Source organism: Parasteatoda tepidariorum, chromosome 6 (genome assembly GCF_043381705.1).
Source record: "Parasteatoda tepidariorum isolate YZ-2023 chromosome 6, CAS_Ptep_4.0, whole genome shotgun sequence".
NCBI lineage: Eukaryota > Metazoa > Arthropoda > Arachnida > Araneae > Theridiidae > Parasteatoda > Parasteatoda tepidariorum.
The window spans coordinates 58,138,888-58,157,781 of NC_092209.1; the positions used below are offsets into that span (position 1 = coordinate 58,138,888).

The following is an 18,894-nucleotide window of genomic DNA, read 5'->3' on the forward strand; positions in this document are numbered from 1 at the left end:
ATATATATAATACAAAAAACATGAAAAAAATTTAGAAAACAGTAAGTTTTATTTTTTACACATAAGCAGCAAGTAAATAGAACTCATAAAATAAGTTCAAAATGTAGAGAAGACGAGGAAAAAATTACAGAACAATGAAAGAAGGGGAAGAAATAATAATAATAACAAAAATAACAAGAAACCGGAAGGAAAAAAAATCCGAGAAAAAGGACAAAAATTTTAAAAAATCCAGAAAATAAAAGATTTAATCTTTTTATCAGCTCACACGATTATATCCACAAAAAAGAGTGCTTTCCAATATTGTATCAATATAGCCAAAGCAAAATATATCAATACAATAGTGTGAGGAGCACTCAAAAAATTTTACAAAAAAATTAAAACAAATAAAATAGAACACAATAAGTCAAAATATCACGTAAAAACATAAAATAAAATGTAATAAGGAAAAAACAGAATAAAACATGAAAAGAAATCTATAAAGCGATAAGCGAATTCAAATGAACTTACATGAACGGCAAATTTTTCAAGAATGATTTGAAATATATTCGTAACAAGATTGCCAGATTGCAAAAAATGAAAACAAAAGTGCAAACTGTACTATAAGCGAAACTAGAGGAGTTTTGTATTAAAGTGCGCTCTTACGGCATTACTGAAGTGCGTTTGATGTGTTAGTTACCAAGGATGGGCCCGACCATGGATGTGCGCAAGGTAATATTATACTGGATAATTTAAAGAAGTTGATAATAAATAATTTTAGAAAATGAATATTTATTTAAGAAAAAAAAATAGAAAATAGAAAAGAGAAAGAAACATGAATTGCCTGTTTTGCACATAATTTTAGCCACGGATTTGCCCAAAATGCATTTGCACATGGAAAAATTACATATATTAACAAAGAATTTTTTTTTAGTAAATAACTTTAGCTACGGATTCGCCCGACATGGATTTGCACATGGAAAAAATATATAAATTAAGAAAGAAATTTATTTAGTAAATAATTTTAGATACGGATTTGCCCGAAATGGATTTGCACATGGAAAAATTATATAGATAAGCAAAGAAAAGTTTTAGTAAATATATCTACAATAATATACGATTAATTCAATGATTTTATATAGAATTTTATTACTTTAGTTGGGAATTCATTATTTTTTATCAAATTTTGAAAGAGTTTATCTATTTGTTTTTTGGATAAATAAATATTACTACATATTCTTTTAATTCTAGTCATTTCATCAAAAGTGGTATTTAAATAGATGTTCCTAGAAACATTAGAATTCCAAGCAATTAGTTTATTTATATTAAAGTTAAAATAATTTCTTTTATCGTATAAATCAACAAAGCAGATATTTTCTTCTTTTATAATACCCAAATCCAAAAAATTGAAATTAATCTTATCATCATGATTACGAAGCAAGATTAATTCCTCGGGGTAAATATTATTTAATAAAATAGTACAATCTTGAAAATTAAAGATAATTAAATCATCAATAAATCTAAAAACAAATTTAATATTGAGAGTATAATTTTTTTCATAACGATGCAAAAACAAGTTAGCTAAGAGAGATGAATAATTAGATCCTTGTGGTATTCCATCAATTTGAAGAAAAATATCCCTTTCATTGTAAAGATAATTATTAAAAAGACAAAAATTAATCAGAATTTCCCAATAATCAAGATCGCAACAAAGGATATTTTTAAAATTATAGTAATAATTCAAAAGGACATCTTTTAGTTTAGAAAGGGGAATACTATTGAAAAGATCCTGGAAATCAAAAGTCGCAATCGATTTAATTTTATTATGTTTAATGAATTCTAAAATCGGTTGATTATTAGTAATAATCCAATAGAAACCTTCTTTAGAAATATTGTTAATAATTTTATTTAAGTAGTTAGAGAAAATGGTGCCAGGTTTAGTTAGATAAGTATTAGATCCACATGTAATAATTCTAAATTTTACAAGAATTTTATAAAATTTAGGACTGATAATTAAGTAAGGAAATTGTAAATTGCTAATTTTAATTTGTAATCTCTTATATAAAGCAAAAAATTTTTTTTAATGACAATATTATTATTTAAATTACAAAGTTTACAATTTTTACTATTTTTTAATTCTATTTAATTTAAGCAAAAGTTTTTGTTTCGTAAACTTCTAATTCCTTATTGTCTAATTGGCGGTATAAAAAATATATTTAAAAAGATTGCATTTTCACAAAAAAAAAATTGCTACAAGCAGTTTTCAATTTATTTAAGTAAACCATAAACATGATGTTTCCTAATTTATTCCAAAAGACCAGTTATTTCTTTTAATTTTCATTCACAGTTTTTTCTCTCATTAAGACGATACACAAATCAGAGCTATGTAGTCGCGATAACACATGACGCGTAGTTGAAATGTATGATTCCTCAAACATTACTCAGAGTTCAACTTCGACTTATACGACCCCATTAAAATTTTTAACAAATTCTAAGAAATAAATAGTTATGACCACTCAGTAAAAGATAATTTCAAATTGCATACTTCTAGTTTTTTATGCACGATTAGAGTTAAAAAAGGATACCACAGAAAATTATTTAAACTTTTAAAAAATTTCTATTTGTAAGTGAATTTTAATGAATTATCATTTGATGGAAGGATAGAGTTAAAAATGTTTTATTTGAAATTATATTTTGTATCATAACGTAACAGCAGAAGAAAGAAAATTTAAAAATTATATTTGTGCAAAATAGGGAAATTATGCCGAACTTTGCCTATACAAGTCCTATGTTTATCAAAAGAAAATTCATTCTTGAAATTTATGAACTAGAAAACTATAACAAATGATTCACTTAGTTCATATGCATATCTATTTAATTGACTTCTAAACAGAGTTAAATAAATTTGGTTTAATTTATGCATGAAAAGATAAATTATTGATAACTCATTTATCAATATTAATTTTTAATAGCTTAAATAATTTTCGGTGCTCTTTTTCATTAGCTTAATTAAACATGGGCTCAAAAATGTTCAAATGAGCCAAATTAAGTTTAAAATAAATTATAAGCTTAGTAATTAGTCATTAGAGCAAAATTTTGTCAAAATAATCTTCTCAGCATAAAAATTATATTTTTTAAATACAGGAACTAACTTATAATTAATAGCAAAACTTTTTGTATTCTACACTACCGTAAGAAATGATACAAGCCCTTTAATTTTCCATACAGGTATTAAAAGTATTTTCTGTTCGGGAGAATTCGAATTTGTAGTGCTGCCATCTACAATCCAGTTGTAAATACAATTCCTTACATTTAAAAATTATTTAGATCATTCTTTGCAGGTAAAAATTATTTAGATCACCCAGATTGCACAAAATAATGATAGGATGTATTAGCCAATAATTGCAAAAATTTAGGTAACTTTTATATTAAATAGAGAAAAAGAAAAAATTTGATTATGTTACTAGTTTGGCTAGATTCTGATATTTCATGAAAGAAAGAGAAGCTTAAAAGCAGTTCAATGAAAATATTCCTGTGACGATGGCATACTTGGATGCCCCCCCCCCCCCTGCAAGATTTATAAATGCTCCCGATCTTGGACTTAATATAAAATTTTTAAAATTATATTATGAGGAAAGAACACTATGAAGAGATATTCGAGTGTTGATAATCATCAGGGGTGCCACTCTAAAAAAATTCCAAGACTGAACTTATTTTTTGACTAAATAATACTGTCTAGCGTTGTTTACCAAACTTTTAGAAATTTATAGCTCACTGACACCGAAATTTTTATTTCCTTGATAATAGCCTGGCCTACATATTAAATCATTTGTTTATTTTTCCTATAATTTTTTTTCTCCTTATTTTATGCTTTTTTAGCAAACAAAAAGAAAACAACAGCTAACCTTGTATAATTTTTTACAATTATTACTGAACAACCTGAAACCATTCATACCTCTATTTGTCACTTCATTGTTATTTATTTTTTGTTCTAGCATTATAATTTCTTTCTTTGTTATTAAAAAAAAATCTTGATTTAACTTTGGTCAGCATGACAATAGGTTAAGGTGAAGGAATCAAACTCAAGCAGATTTAGATTCAGCAATAGTACAAATTTAATTACGCAAGTAGATGAAGTTCACTTAATCCTATTTCTCAAGACTTTAAGAATGAGATTTAGTGACGCTGACAAAAAGAAAATAAATAAAAGTCTTGACATTATTACCATATCATATGTTTTCATTAAGATATAATATTACTTTTTTATTTTGACCAAAAAAAAATTTTTAATTTCCAAGGAAAAAAAAAAAGAAAATTTTATTTAATTGATAGAATTTATTAGTCCATTGATTTTTCTCAAGACTGATTTCAGTCCCCAGGACTGAAGAGTGGCACCCATGTAATCATTCATTTTATTTTAATCTATATTTATTTATTATAATTTTATATAATCTGTAAAAATTATTACTAATCTATATATTTTATTTAATTACTATAATTAATCTTATTATTAGCTAATAAGGAATTGATAATTACGATGGAAAGGCTTACAACAATTATATTTAAAGTTTAGATAATAAGTTAAATAAATATTTTTGTTGAGTAATATAAATGCAAATAAAATATTTTAATTATAGAAATTGTATGGGGGATTGAAATGATTTAAAATAAAAATAATTACAGAAATAAAAATAATATACAGAAGAACTAAGAAATACTACTTTACTTTCGTTCTCATATAAAAATTAGTTTTTAAGTCTAAAGAAAAATGTCTTACTTGCAGTTTCTAGGGGTTTTTTAATCCTAAAAAAACCTTATCCTGAGTGCGTCACTGCGTTGTTGTAAAAAAAGTTCCAATTGGTATAAAAAATGTGACTAAGAATGTATTAGTATGGGATATTATTGCACCAAAGAAAATAGATTTATAGTTTTCATCTATTACCTTTGTGTGTGTGTTCACATACATATGTTCTGAATTAACATTGTATGCCCACACCCGTTTCCACAAATGACTTTCAGTCACTTCAGAACATGGAAAATCTTTAATTAATAAAGTAATTCATACCTTGCATGGATGGAGTCAATTTTCATATCTTCTTTCTTTTCATTATGTTTGACTATATTTAAATAAGTGTTTTTACTTAATTAGTTTAGTTGGGAAATCAGGATTATAAGTAGGCATCTCAAAGGAATGAATATTAATGAAAAGAAAATCTTCGCTTCTTTTTAAAAATATCTTCATTTTATTGAATTCAAGTGAACATTTTTACTTAAATTAGTTCAGTTGAAATAAAGATAATAAATGAACATTTCATACAAATGCTGAACAAGATACATCTTTATTCAAATTTTGAGAGTTTGGTTTGTTACATTTCTTACATGTTATTATCACTTTATTTATTACACATGATACTAAATTTAAAAAAAAAGTATAGGGATATAAATATTCAGACACGTTTTTATAAATTTGTTTGGATAATGTGTGTTAAATTTGTGCCCATTCAATTTAAAAAAAAAAGTATTGGCTATTATTGAATAAAATATTTTTACAGCAAGAAAATTTTAAATATTCACAAAATTAAATTTTTAAAAACCAAGGCAAACATATATACACTAAAAAAAAACTATAACAAATATAACCTAAAAATGATAGAAATAAACATAATAAAATCATACATACAAATCATTACAATGCATCATAGAAATAAAGCGGTTGGTTATTATAGAAATACAGACATACATGAAAAAATATGAATTCAAAATATAAAAAATAGAAATTAAAATATACGACACAAAATACAATTCAAAAACCTTAACTAGCCAACAGATAAAAATAGTTTCCGACTTGCTCAAATGAAAAAGGATTACAATAAAAAACCTGATACAACAAACGTGGCCTATGACAAGGATTTTGCTTGCCAGGTTGGCAATCATTGGGCTATATTTAACAGTGCAAAAAACTTACAATCAAAATCAATTATCAATGTTGTCAATGACATCAGAAAATGCTATTTCTGAAAATTTGCAATAAGCTAGAAAAAATTCTGCTAAAAAAATGTATAAGATGTAATAGATGTTTAATGAAATATTTTTCACCTATGTGAAACCAATTTCACTAAATATATACTCAGTATAAATTTAGAAAAATCATCTTGTTTCATTCATCAGTGTGCATAAATTTTTTTTGTTAAACAAACAATCAAAGGTACTTTATCACAAAGCTCCTTGAAAGGAAAACTTTTTTTGTTATTAAGTGCATTTTGTTGTAAGAAGCTTAGACAGCATGACAAAATATTTAAGTAAAAAATATTGATTTCAAATTAATGCATAGAAATGTTAACACAAACATTGTAAATACTACCAAAATCCTCACTGCATAAATTGTTTGAGGCAAAATGTACAATTAACTTTGATGATTAAAAGTAATAGAGATTTTGAAAATTGTTATTAAAAAATGTGAATTTTTTTAACAGTTAAGATACTAAGAAATTTGACTATAAACCTTGTAAAAGGAGTGTTCGAAAAGTTGGGTAAATGGTCCCATAGTTGAACAATAGTATGAGTTAGAATATTAAACCTACAGACTAAGAGAGATATCGAAACCTGATTACCCTCTAGTGTATAAACCACAAAGAATTAAGCAGAAGTACAAGCCACCACCAATTTAATGCAATCACTGTGAAATGTTTTGTTGCATCAACTTAGACAAAATTATGATAGAGATATAAGAAATGCTAGTGAATTAGTATGCCTGGTAAGCAGTGAATAAGTATGTTTTTATAGATTTAAACAGTCTAGAGAGGGAAAGGTAGATTATTTTTGACATAGCACCAATCTCACAAGTAACACGGCAATGGTGCTTTAAACAATAACAAATTGCGGACAAATTTTCAACAGTTGTACAAGCAAAGCAAATATAGCTGTAGGCAATTACTACAGTAGGTGATCCATATAACACAATTCTGGGAACAGCAATTTTCAGTAAACCAAATCGATTTTGAAGGTGTAAACAATGAAAATTGCAGTAAATAAAGGAGAACTTTTAACATTATTTTCAACGAGGTTAAAATTTCAAAAGATAAGTAAACCAAAATTGACAAAATTGTTATTACTCTGAAAAATTACAATATTTTTCAATAAATAGTAAAGTGCTTATTTTTGTGTTTCTTAGTACTTGCATCTAAAAATAATTTTAAGATGTATCAGTTCCAGAAAAATTATTGCCACCTTCAGCAGGTAAGTTGAAAGATAAACATACAGAATTATTTATGCAACACAAAATTATATAAAAGGCAAGCATTTCATGGCTTGCATTATTAAGATCTGTTGTACAAATGACAATAAATGTATTTCGTTTGGTGAGACCATTTACCAAATTTTTTGAACACATTTTTATCTTGCAACATAAAAAGATGCTTGTAACTGCATACTTATAACAAGTTTGTTAAAAAAAAAGTGAGAGAAATGCATAACTTTGAAACATTGATAAAAATAAAATGTATTTCCCACAGTAATTTGAAATTTTGACAGCTCAGATCTTCTCAGCTGTATAGATAAAAACAAAAGTTTAAATACACTATCAATTTGAAATGGCAATTTAGTTCATTAATTCATATTTTTAAATAAGTTTACAAGTGAAGTGACAATACTAAAAAGTAACAAATTTTGACAGGCAGTATTTTGTCCAAGACACTAATTACAATGCAGCACACTAAATATAGCATTATAATAAAAGAAATCTTATAAATTCTTTACAGATTGCAAATAATTAAAATTAAAGCAAAATGATTTAAAAACCATTCATAAATTAAGGAAAACACACACACACTCTATTAGAAAAACACTAAACACTTGATAATTCATAAGCTTTTTTTATTATTTATATTTAAAATGAAAAAAAGTAAATAAATAAACCAACATTTTGATCTCAAAAGAAGGGGAGGGAAAGTATTTAGTCAACAAAGTCACAACTGCATGTGTATTCAAGGGTGAGCGAATGATTTTTAATAATAATAAAAAAAAAAAATCAACCTAAATAAAGTTTACAGTTTCAATACTAAACAGTTTTTTATTTGAATATATGAATTTTCTATTTTTCATGAATTTGTCCCAGAAAAATTCAGACATAAAAGCTACAAAAACTGCTATAGCATCAAAAATAGCAATAATGATAACAAAAAATGATATTTTAAAGATAGCTAAATGCTTTTTCTCTCAATTTCTTAACATAAAAAGGTTATTCCAAGTAATTAGTTTTGATTTTGTTTGCTAACTGTAGTAAAGTTGACCAAAGAGAACTTCTCAAGCTATACTGACATAATTTGATATAAAACAGGGTATTTCTTAACAAGACGCTTTTCGATCCTTTAATCCCCCCCCCCCCAGAAAAGGAGCATTTATTGATCAATGAAAAAAAAAAGTGCTTTGGGTAGAACCCTAGCACTCCCAAGGGGTTCAACCTTCTGGCACTCTGGGCATGTAGAAAATTGCTTTTGATTATTCACAGCAAACTATTTATCAATGAAAAGTGACTTGGAAGAGACCCTTGGTACTTCCAAACAATAAATAATCTTTTGGCACTGGGCGTGTAGAAAATTGCATCTAACTATGTCTACATAGCAAACTAGTTTCCAAATATTATAGATTATAAGGAAACAGTGTATATAGGAATAACATTCACTCAAACCTGTTGTTACCATTTTTACAAAGGAATAAAACCTTTTTTTTTTAAAGGTTTGTAGCCTTTTGTTTCTCTACTCATTTTATTTATGGTTTTTAACACCATCTAACTCTACTGATAAATAAGAGTTTACCTAATACACAGTAGCAAGAAGATTATTTACAACTTTCAAAATATTGCTGACATTTTAACAATAAAATGGTTTGGCATATCTATATTAGGCAGCTTTCAAATAGTTACACTGAGTAATGATGATTGTCAAGTTTTAAGATTAAATTTAATAATTATATTATTGCATTCGACATCATAAGGCAAGATTGAGGTAAATGAGAAATGGCCATTTTTCAACCCATTTGAAGGAAAAAGTGACCAGAAAATACATTGTTTCTTATCTGTGCATAATAGAAAACCTTTCTGCTAGGGAAATGAGTTATTTATTACTTTTTAACTAAAAATCTCAATTTTAAATGAATAAAACGCTGTATTCACAACATAACATAACAGAACACAGATAAAGTGTAAGACCAAATATGCATAAGAAAATATTATTGAGAATTGCACTTAAAATCAATATATGAAGCTAGAAATTAAGAGAAATTTTTTTGAAAACGAAAAAAAATGAATCTTAAATTAATAAGCATGGTTTCATTCTTTTCAACAGGAAATATGTTTACAAATAATTTTGAATGTGTTTTACTGACATAAAAAAAAAAAATCTGAAGAAAATATCAATAAGTCAAAACACACATTGCCAGATAACAATCAGGACAAACATGAAAGTAAAATTAAGTTTCTATTCAAATGCTATTTGAAGCAAATTCAGACAAATTAAATCATTTAGTAATTTCCAGTCCTGATTTGTTTTTATACAAGCAATTCATATTGTACGAATATGAACAGTAAAGTAATGGAAAAGATGCCTCACTTTCCTCAATATTCCATAATTCATATTCGGAAACTTTATGAATGTCAAAGATCATGATTTTCCAATGTTACACGATCATAGTTGCACACATTATATTATTCATGTAGCGACTAAGTGGCAACACAAAGGGATGCTACATTATATCTTCGCAGAATTCATAATTTTCTTCTTAATTAATCCAGTAATAAAAATTAATATTTCCTTCCGAAATTCTTCAATAAGCTCATTAACATTCGAGAATCATGTGCACTTGTTATTTGCTGGAGTAGGGAAAGACTTCCGATAATTGGAAGCCTATAGCCTTTTAATATTAACGCACATTAATCTAAACAATTTTTAACTTTAAATTATTTGGCATCTTGAATTGATATAGATATTTCTTGTATTATACCAGCCAGTAATAAGCTATTTGAGATTTATTACTTCATACAATAAATACAATTTACTGAAAACACTGGCAATGTGAGAGTACCCAATGTTGAACAAGTTGAAACTTAAGTCTATAGATAGTAGGCATAGATAATGGAACAATAAATATTCAAAAACCTACACCACCTAGGAGCAATTACTTTAGTTTCGCTTAAAAAAGCGGGAAACACAGAAGGATTTTAAAATAACAAAGAAACTTAAAACATATAAAATGTTTTAACAACACATCATAGAAAGTGGAAAAGTATTAAATATTGAGCTTATTTCAAATAAGAAGATTAATATTAAGCTATAACAAATAAATTTCATTCTGATTTTCAAATTGCATAACCAATTTTATATTAAACAGATATCTTCAATAATTTAAAATTCAGTTTTGTAGCACTAATTATTATTAAAATTATGTGTTTGAGATCATAGGTAATATATCAGGGGTGACTAGCTTACATTAAAATGAAACAGTATTGATTTTTTAATTTAAATTAATATCTATTTCAAAAATAGCTAATCAAAAAAGTCGATTTCTTTACAAATTTAAATTAATCTTACAGCTAATATTTAAAAAAATAAATAAATATATATCTATTCGTTCTCAGTTACTAATGCGTCTAAAATTTCTTAGACATACCAGCTAGCTATTTGCAGAAAGGCATTACGACAAATATTTTATGCGTCATATTCAAATACAAGTACATCAAAAACATTACTTAATAAAAACATTTAAAAAAAATAAGTCAAACTTTTATTTACAAGAAATAAATCCCAAATGGCAGCAATGTATGTTTCCTTATCTAATAAAAGATGTGAAAACAAGAATTAAATATGTATTTTTTCAAAAAGCTGTATAGTTTCATCAGGAATGTTATTTTGGAGAGTGCTCGGATCTGTGAGATTAGTTATTCTTAATCTATCAACAAAAAGTTTCAAAGAGGCAACTTTCTCTTTGTAAGCTTTACTTTTGGATTTAACTCCCATTAAAGTGTGACGGTAATGTTTCTTAGACTGATATGCTTCATACAACTTGTCGTAATCTTCACTTAATGCTTCAAAAAAGGGATTACGAGGCTGTTTCTTAAACTGAAATACTTCTTCCTGAATTGTTGTGATTTGTCTCTTTTGAAACCTGCTTATGTGAGTCTTCTCACCACTTGGTGTTGAACACTGTTCATTGGAGTTGAACACTTCTGTGGACTGGTCACCTACCAGCTGTTTATGCACAAAAAAGGTTTTTCTTCTCCCAAAAGGTGAACGCTGATTTCTTGTGCGTCGAATCTAAAATATGAAAAGTATTTGTTAATTGTGGTATGAAAAAATTCAACAGGAATTGTATTTTAAAAATGTAAAATCGAATAAGAGTTGGGAAAAAATAAGTAGGCATTTTTTTCCTTCTTTCATTAGATTTATTAAGTAAAATTTAGACTTAAATTTTTAGTCTTTTTATAAAAAATTATAGTTATATTTGAATTTTTTATTTAGGATTTAAAAAATAGCTTTTTAAAGCTGAGTTATTTTCGAAGTTAAGTAATGAAATAGGGATATGGTTAAATGAAATCAGCTATAGATGGATGACATTAACTTTAAAACGAAGGAAACTTTTGAGTTTGTTGCTAGTGCGTATGGCAGAAAATAGTGACTGACATACTATTTGTTCATTGGAACTGATTTGCTATGTGGCTGTATCTTCTTCTTTTGAGGGGGATTTTTTTCCAACCAACATAGGCGATAATGATTGCAAATGTGGTATGTAAGTTAAAGAACTGCCTGAATAAACTAAGAATGTTAAAATTAAGCTTGAAGTGATACACAGAACCCCAGAAGCAGAAAGTGCCTAAAACTGTGACACATGTCGCAGAACAAACGAAGTCCTGCAGAACAATTTGTATCTTGAATAAGTGACAGCGTTTTCCTGCGAAAAGGCTGTCACTTATTGAAGATACAGATAGTCAGGTTTTTTTTAAATATTTGAAAAAGTAACAAATCAAGAATGTTTGCTTTGGTTTAAAAAATAATGTAGCGTATCTGTGTATGATCCTGCATTTTAATTAATGAAAATATAGCATTTTAACGTAAAGTTGACTTATTTTTCGCCGTGAAATGCTTGCATAACATTTGTATAATTAATAAGTCCTGTTGCAGAACATTTGAAAATATTCTGCTTATGGGCACAGAACAATAATACATGGGATGAAAGGCGATTATTTTGCATCAGACTATCACTTGGCATTTTGCTTTGTATAACGATCAGGAATGTTGACTTTACTACATTATGCTTTAAGTATACTTGTTGAATGTAAAGAGATTTAATATAGTCATGAAGTCAATTATAAAATTAAATGCATTTATTATTGTTGAATATTTACTAAAAATATGATTTAAGATTGATATAATTTTAAGGTATTGTGAAAAGAAAGAATTAGGATAAACGTTTTATAAATGAGTAACTTTAATGTGTATTGCATCGTTTTTAGAATATGCATGCTTAACATTACTTTTTTATGAAACTTACAGCAGATGGGTAAAAAAATATGTTTATTTTTGCAGCAGAATTTTTTAATATTGTTTTTAATATAAGTGAATTTTGCTTTGAAATTTAACAAGGTTGGAATATTAAATTCTTGTTCCGGCATTTGACAAAAATGGTTGACGAGAAAGAAAATCGCATAACACTGGAACTGTACTGATAGCAAATCAGTTTCTATTCATTTAAAAGATCAGATTAAAAAAGAAATCAAGGCTAGAACAAAATAAATATTACATAAAAATAATAAATATACATATATTAGAACTAGATATTTTTAGAAAATTTTTGTATTGTTTTTATAAGAATTGAAATCTTTTTTGTAATTGTACCATACAAATATCTATTTAACTATAATATTAAACAACAATTTTGTTTTTTCCTTTTATCAACTCAACGTAATACCATCTTAAAATTTAATACATAGTTGAAAAGAAATTAATAATATATATATATATTTTTCCAAAAAATAAAAAATTTTAAACACCATATATTTTACAATTCAATTATTTTAAAAAATATATTTCCTAAAATACTTGAGTCATGCTATATATTATTTAAAATGCCATTATAATACGAAAATAGGGCAAAACATAACTTTCTATGACAAAGAGATTTCGTACAGATCTTTACAAATAGTATTAAAATTATTTGAATTTTCAAAACTCCTGTGGAAACAAATTGCGAAGAGTGATTTTGAAATAGCCTAAATATGAATCAGATTGAATTATTTTTGTACAACTTATGGTCAGTGAGGGACTCTGAGATCGCTCATGCGCGATTCTCAAACCAAGACTAAATTATGAAAAATGTCACATTTACACTTTGTGTAATGCAACAATTTAATCTTTTATTTATATCTAATCTTTTAATTTTCTTAAACCTCTATTTCCTTTTCTTTATATAGCAGTTTAAATTTATTTTAACTTTCTGTTCGACTTTCCACGATGGACCTACTTTAAATTATTGTTATAGGTAATTGTTTTTTTCTTCTTTGGAAACATCTCTAAATTGCGTTAAATGATATATTTATATTTCAATATAGCATGTCATTACTTTATTTAATTTTGATTAACTTTCATACTTTAATATAAATACTAATTACTTTGTTGCTTTCAAAAAGTACACCAACAAGCATTAATATTTTTCTCTTGAAATATAAAAAATTATAATTTTACTAAAACTAAAGGAAATTAGTTTAAACTGTTTAATAATTTTTCAGTATCATGAAAAATTATCCCTTACCCTGACAGGAAGAGGAAACAATAGCAATAATAAAGTTATGATTTATAATAGTAAATAAAACTCTAACCCTTTTAGCTAAAGCTGATATTTCACATTCTGTGACTTCGATTTGAAGTTCTGGACAATCGACATTTTCTTGAGGTGTTAGGAATGTTTCCGCTTTTTCAGTAGTCGAATCACCAAGTTCATCAATTTCCATTCTATAAGCTTAAATCGAACAAAATACAAGTAGAATAAAGAAAAGTTAATTTACACAAATTTTTATATAACTTAACAGACAACTAAAATCACTAATATCAAGTGTTTTTGGTTCTTTCAGAAAATGCAAAAAATACACTTGAAATCAAAGTGAAAAAAAAATTTGCAATACAACAGGTCTACAGCAGTTTTACTTTCTTAATTCAACACTAATTCGCTTGAATGTAAAATTCAAAAAGCATACAATTTTTATCAGCTGCGAATCCGTAAAGCTAATCCAAGCTAAACAAACAATTCAATGGCGACATAAATAATCAAAGAGTTGAGTTGTTAGTAAATATTACTGCATAGTTTTTGTGCTTATGCCAACCAAGATATTTAATAAATACTGTTTAAGTGAAAAAAGGATTTCTATCTCAAAATAATTTACCCCAGAAAATGTGTGATAAATCCCTTATTTCAAGTAAAAAAAAGATTGAGATAAAATCAAGCCATTATTTTATCCTGTGATCAATAATATTAAACGATAAGAAAATGCTTCCTAAAGCTGTATCCAGTGTCTCCATCTATTGAGTTGTTTAGCATTTAGAGGACGTACTTGGAAGATAACTGTAATAATTTAATTTCCTGTTATTTGTTCACAAATAATTCTTTATTTCTTTAAATCATAAAACTTTGTAGACTATTTAACAAATTTTTCGAAGAGAAAAAGCATTTTTAAAATTCTTATCACGCTTCCTTTTAGAATTTTGTTGTACGTTTAGATTCGTTGTTTAAAAATTAATTGTTTTGAAATTAGTTATTTCCACCAGTTCTTAGTAAAATCAATATTTTATTTTTAGATTTAACTTTAAATTTAATCTATACTTTAATCTATACTTTAAATTTACTCATTTTTTTAGAAAAAAGTCTTATAATATTTCTTTTTATTAAATGATGATTCTAAAATAAAAATGTATTAAATATTAATTCCGTAATGTGCTATTATTATATTTGCTTTTACATTTTTTTTTCTTTCTAACATAAGAATATTTTAGATTCATCTCTTGTAATTATTAAAAGTTAGAAAACTGTTTAAAAAAGATAATTACTCGTACGAAATCTAAATAAATCTAAAATATACTATTGTTGATTTTAGTACGTATATATGAATTTAAATTCGCTTTATGAAATAATAATTAATGTAATAATAATAATAATAATAATAATAAATGACGCTATACAATGGAAACATTTAAAACTGCAAAGAAAAGTTCAATTATGCCTCTCTTGATGGGACTTATTTTCAACTATCATGAAGAAATAATGTTTAATTAACAGAGTGGTAAGTATATATTTACCACTATAATAATATAGTATGTTATTAGTGGTATATAGTATGATTATTTCGAAGTAAATCAAGAAATTTTCTGCTATGCGCTCAAGGAAGATAGAGGAAAATTTTTTCAAGCAATAAAGTCATTATTGAAGCTTTATTAATTTTTTAAATATAAGGCTTACATTAATTATTCTTATGAATCATGAACTATCTTCGCTGCTTAGCGAGTTTTGAATTTGTGTTAGAATTTTGGCCTACAGAAGGAAAATAAATAAATAAATAAATAAATTAAAAAAAAGCTATTATATAAAAGATTAGAGAATAGATTGCAAAGAAATATGCTCGGAAAAATGTTAATTTGCTCACGATTTTGACTGTATTATAAATTATTTAATTATTTAGTATTTTAAATTATTTTAAAACCGAATAATATATACTCCTTTAATGATAATTCAATCAGTTGAAACACTTGGGAAATTGGAGTGATTTTCTTACGAATAGTTAATAACTAATATAACTTATAAGTAAATTAGTAGATCATTAAATAATCTTAGATTTGTGCGTAAGATTTAAAGATTAAATTGATTGTAGAGTGCTTTAAAAGTCAAACGCAAACGATCCACATGCGACACAACTATAGAGTTTACTACAAAAAAAAAAAAGAAAAAAAAAGAGAAAAATGGATACAAAACGAAACAAAAGAAAATTTTTTTATTCTGTGAAGTGAAATCATGAGTTCTACTTTTCAAATCCGGCAGGCAGACATAAGCAAACGAGAAACTTATGAATGTTATTGTTTCTTCTTCTTCTTCTTTTTTTTTCTTTTTTCAAAATAGTTTTTACTTGAAGTATAATTTACTTTATTGTACAAAAAACTGTAAAGTAAATATTTGGAAAAGAGAAATGATGTCTCAAATTACAATAAAAATTAAAGTAAGATTTTCATAATTACTGTAGTACAAGCGGTGAAAGGTTACCCAGGTGACAAGGGTACTATTGTATCAAGCATTGGGACAAACAAGCCTTCATCGAGGATTTTTTTAAGGAAACTATTCCGCATTTGTGTTACTTGAAGAGAAAAACCTCGAAAACCTCTAACGGTTAGACTGACGGGAAGGAGATTCCAACCCATTATCCACGTACCACAGAGGATATTTCACCCCACCATTGTGGTCGTGGGGCAGAATTCGCGTCGACAAGTCATCACTGGGATTCAAACTTGGGTCACCTCATTGGGAGGCAAACGATCTACTCTCTGTATGATTACATTTTTGCTGCTTTTCTTCTGTAAAAATTGATAAATACTCTGGGGATGGGGAAAAAATAACCCTGACAATCAGAATAACTTTGCTCACCAGATGTTTATAGTTTTGAAAATTACTTTTAAAGCGATTTCTGTAAAATATCGGAGGTAAAATATGGAAGAATAAACTGGAAATATGAGAATTTTTTTTTTGAAACCAGTTATAATTTTTATAAATTATATTAATGCTAGTAATTTGTTAAGTTATCAATTTCTCGTTATAAGACTTTTGTAGATGAATATTAACAGAATCATGACATAAAAAAGGAGAATATTTTTAATTTTTATTTCTTATTTTATCATTTAAATTATTTATATTCATTTAGAACGTTTAAATTTTTTTTTATAACCTTTAACAGGAATTATAAGATAAAAAGAGAACATTTATGTAGGTACATGATATCACTTATCCAGTTTGACAAAATCTTGATAATTCTTCTTTAAAAAAAGAATTTACTGCCTTGTTTGGTTTGAAATAGAGTTTTAAAAACAACCGCTTTCAGAGAAATTCTTCATTTCCTTCATTTTTTTTAAAGGAAAAAAAAAAAAAACTAAATAAATAAATAAATAAATAAATAAATAAATAAAACATTGTATAAATTTCTTTCTGTTCAAAAGTTCAATGTTTAAATTGTTTGTCAGCAAACGTTTCAAAAATTTTCCAGAAAAATTTCGCTTCTACAAAGTAACCCTTTTAAGTTCAGGTATTTTTCATCGATTTAAATGTTTTGCTATATCTTCATATCATTTTTTCTTTATTGTTTAATTAGAACATCTTGTAACATCACGAGTGTAAATGTCATCCTCTTTCCACTCCTGTATCGGATACTAGTTATTTTGACACTCCGTAACAGTAAGTAAAAGGGCGAGTGAAGTTACACCAATTTGCTAATGGTTCATTGGCTAACACCACCGAACAAAATAATAACATGCAAATTGCAGAATAATTAGATCCGCAATAATATTTCTACAAAAGTTATATGCAACAGAAGTAGAAATGCAATGAAAAACTTTCCAGTTATATCTTTGGACTTCAGGGATTGAAATTGCTAAGGTACTCAAACTGCTTTCTTAAAATTCCTGATAGCAGGAAACCTTACGGCAAACGTTGTATTTTCCTTCGTTTTTAAGCTTAGTAGAAATATTAGTATGCAAAATTTGTTTCCTTAAAATTTGTTTAAAGACAAGGAAAAACCTTAACAAAAAAAAAAAAAAAAAAAAAAAAAAANAAAAAAAAAAAAAAAAAAAAAAAAAAAAAAAAAAAAAAAAAAAAAAAAAAAAAAAAACTATTTTTTTTAAAGCTTTTATTTATAGGTTCTGTAAACCTTGTTTTTGCCTTTTTTTTTTATTTTAGATTTGTCCAAGCTCTCAAATGCAATATTTTGTCTTAGTTGGAAATTTAATTATCTGGCCAATTTTTACTTTTAAAGTGTCAAAGGAAGTATATAAAAGAATCCTTAACCGAAACACCTCGTTTAAGTGATGGTTATAAAATCTAAAATAAACCTTGAGAAAAGGAATTCGTTTTCCACTCTCGATTTTAAAATACATTCCACTATTGATTTGCGAATGGGGATTCGTTCTCGATTTTAAAAGGTTTTTTTAGCCTTGTTTTATAAAGGTAGATTCAATCTCGATATATAAGAGTTTGTTTGTGCAAGCTTAACATAACGTGTACACTAGCATAGTTACATTTAACATTGCTTCAAGCTTGTATATTTTATTTGCTAATTATTTGTGAACCTTGTTAGGCTTTGTGATAGCGGTAGTTAAGGACATTAAAATCAACATTACAATGCTGCCTGGTAATCACTTTACAAATTCTATTTTTTTCTAATTGACAAGCTATAACTAAGAACTTGCCAACTCTGGTTTTGCTGAACACTCGATTGACAATTTAATTGCTGTTTTGTTTGCCTCTTATAAGTTTTTTCTCTCTCTTTTTTTTTTGAAATGGGCAAAGGTTTTTCAGATTACTTTCAACCTCATTCAAAGATACCTCTTTTCTGTTTTAAAAGACACCCATTCACTTCTTTAAAAGACACAAAATCTGTTCATTCACAAATATGCAGATTCGTCTGTTTGCTAATTTGTCCATTCTTTTATTTGCTTAATGAATGAAATTGGAAAAAATTCATTCCAGGAAGGAAAAAAAAAAAAAAAAAAAAAAAAAAAAAAAAAAAANAATAAAAAAAAAAAAAAAAAAAAAAGCGTTTTAACCAAAGTAAGAAAAGCTACCGAAAACAAGCATACATACGAAACATAATTCTGCAGAAAAATATTGCAATTGTACACTTTCACA

General features: G+C 26.3%; 2 protein-coding genes across 3 annotated transcripts in view; one reads left to right on the plus strand and one right to left on the minus strand.

Annotated features, from left to right (window-relative positions):
* LOC107449074 (inactive dipeptidyl peptidase 10-like) overlaps positions 1-18,894 on the plus strand; it is a 516,153-nt gene that overhangs the window by 135,405 nt on the left and 361,854 nt on the right. The window lies entirely within an intron of this gene.
* LOC107444151 (uncharacterized) lies at positions 5,297-14,303 on the minus strand. Of its 2 annotated transcripts, XM_043046107.2 has the most exons (3): positions 14,166-14,299; positions 13,841-13,980; positions 5,297-11,282 (listed from the first exon to the last, which is right to left on the minus strand). In XM_043046107.2, exons 2-3 carry the CDS (start codon positions 13,970-13,972, stop codon positions 10,827-10,829), a joined length of 588 nt encoding a protein of 195 aa, XP_042902041.1. In that variant the 5' UTR covers positions 13,973-13,980; positions 14,166-14,299; the 3' UTR covers positions 5,297-10,826. The 2 variants fall into 2 exon arrangements, with proteins under 2 accessions (XP_042902041.1, XP_015913720.1); XM_016058234.3 differs by having other exon boundaries at positions 13,841-14,303.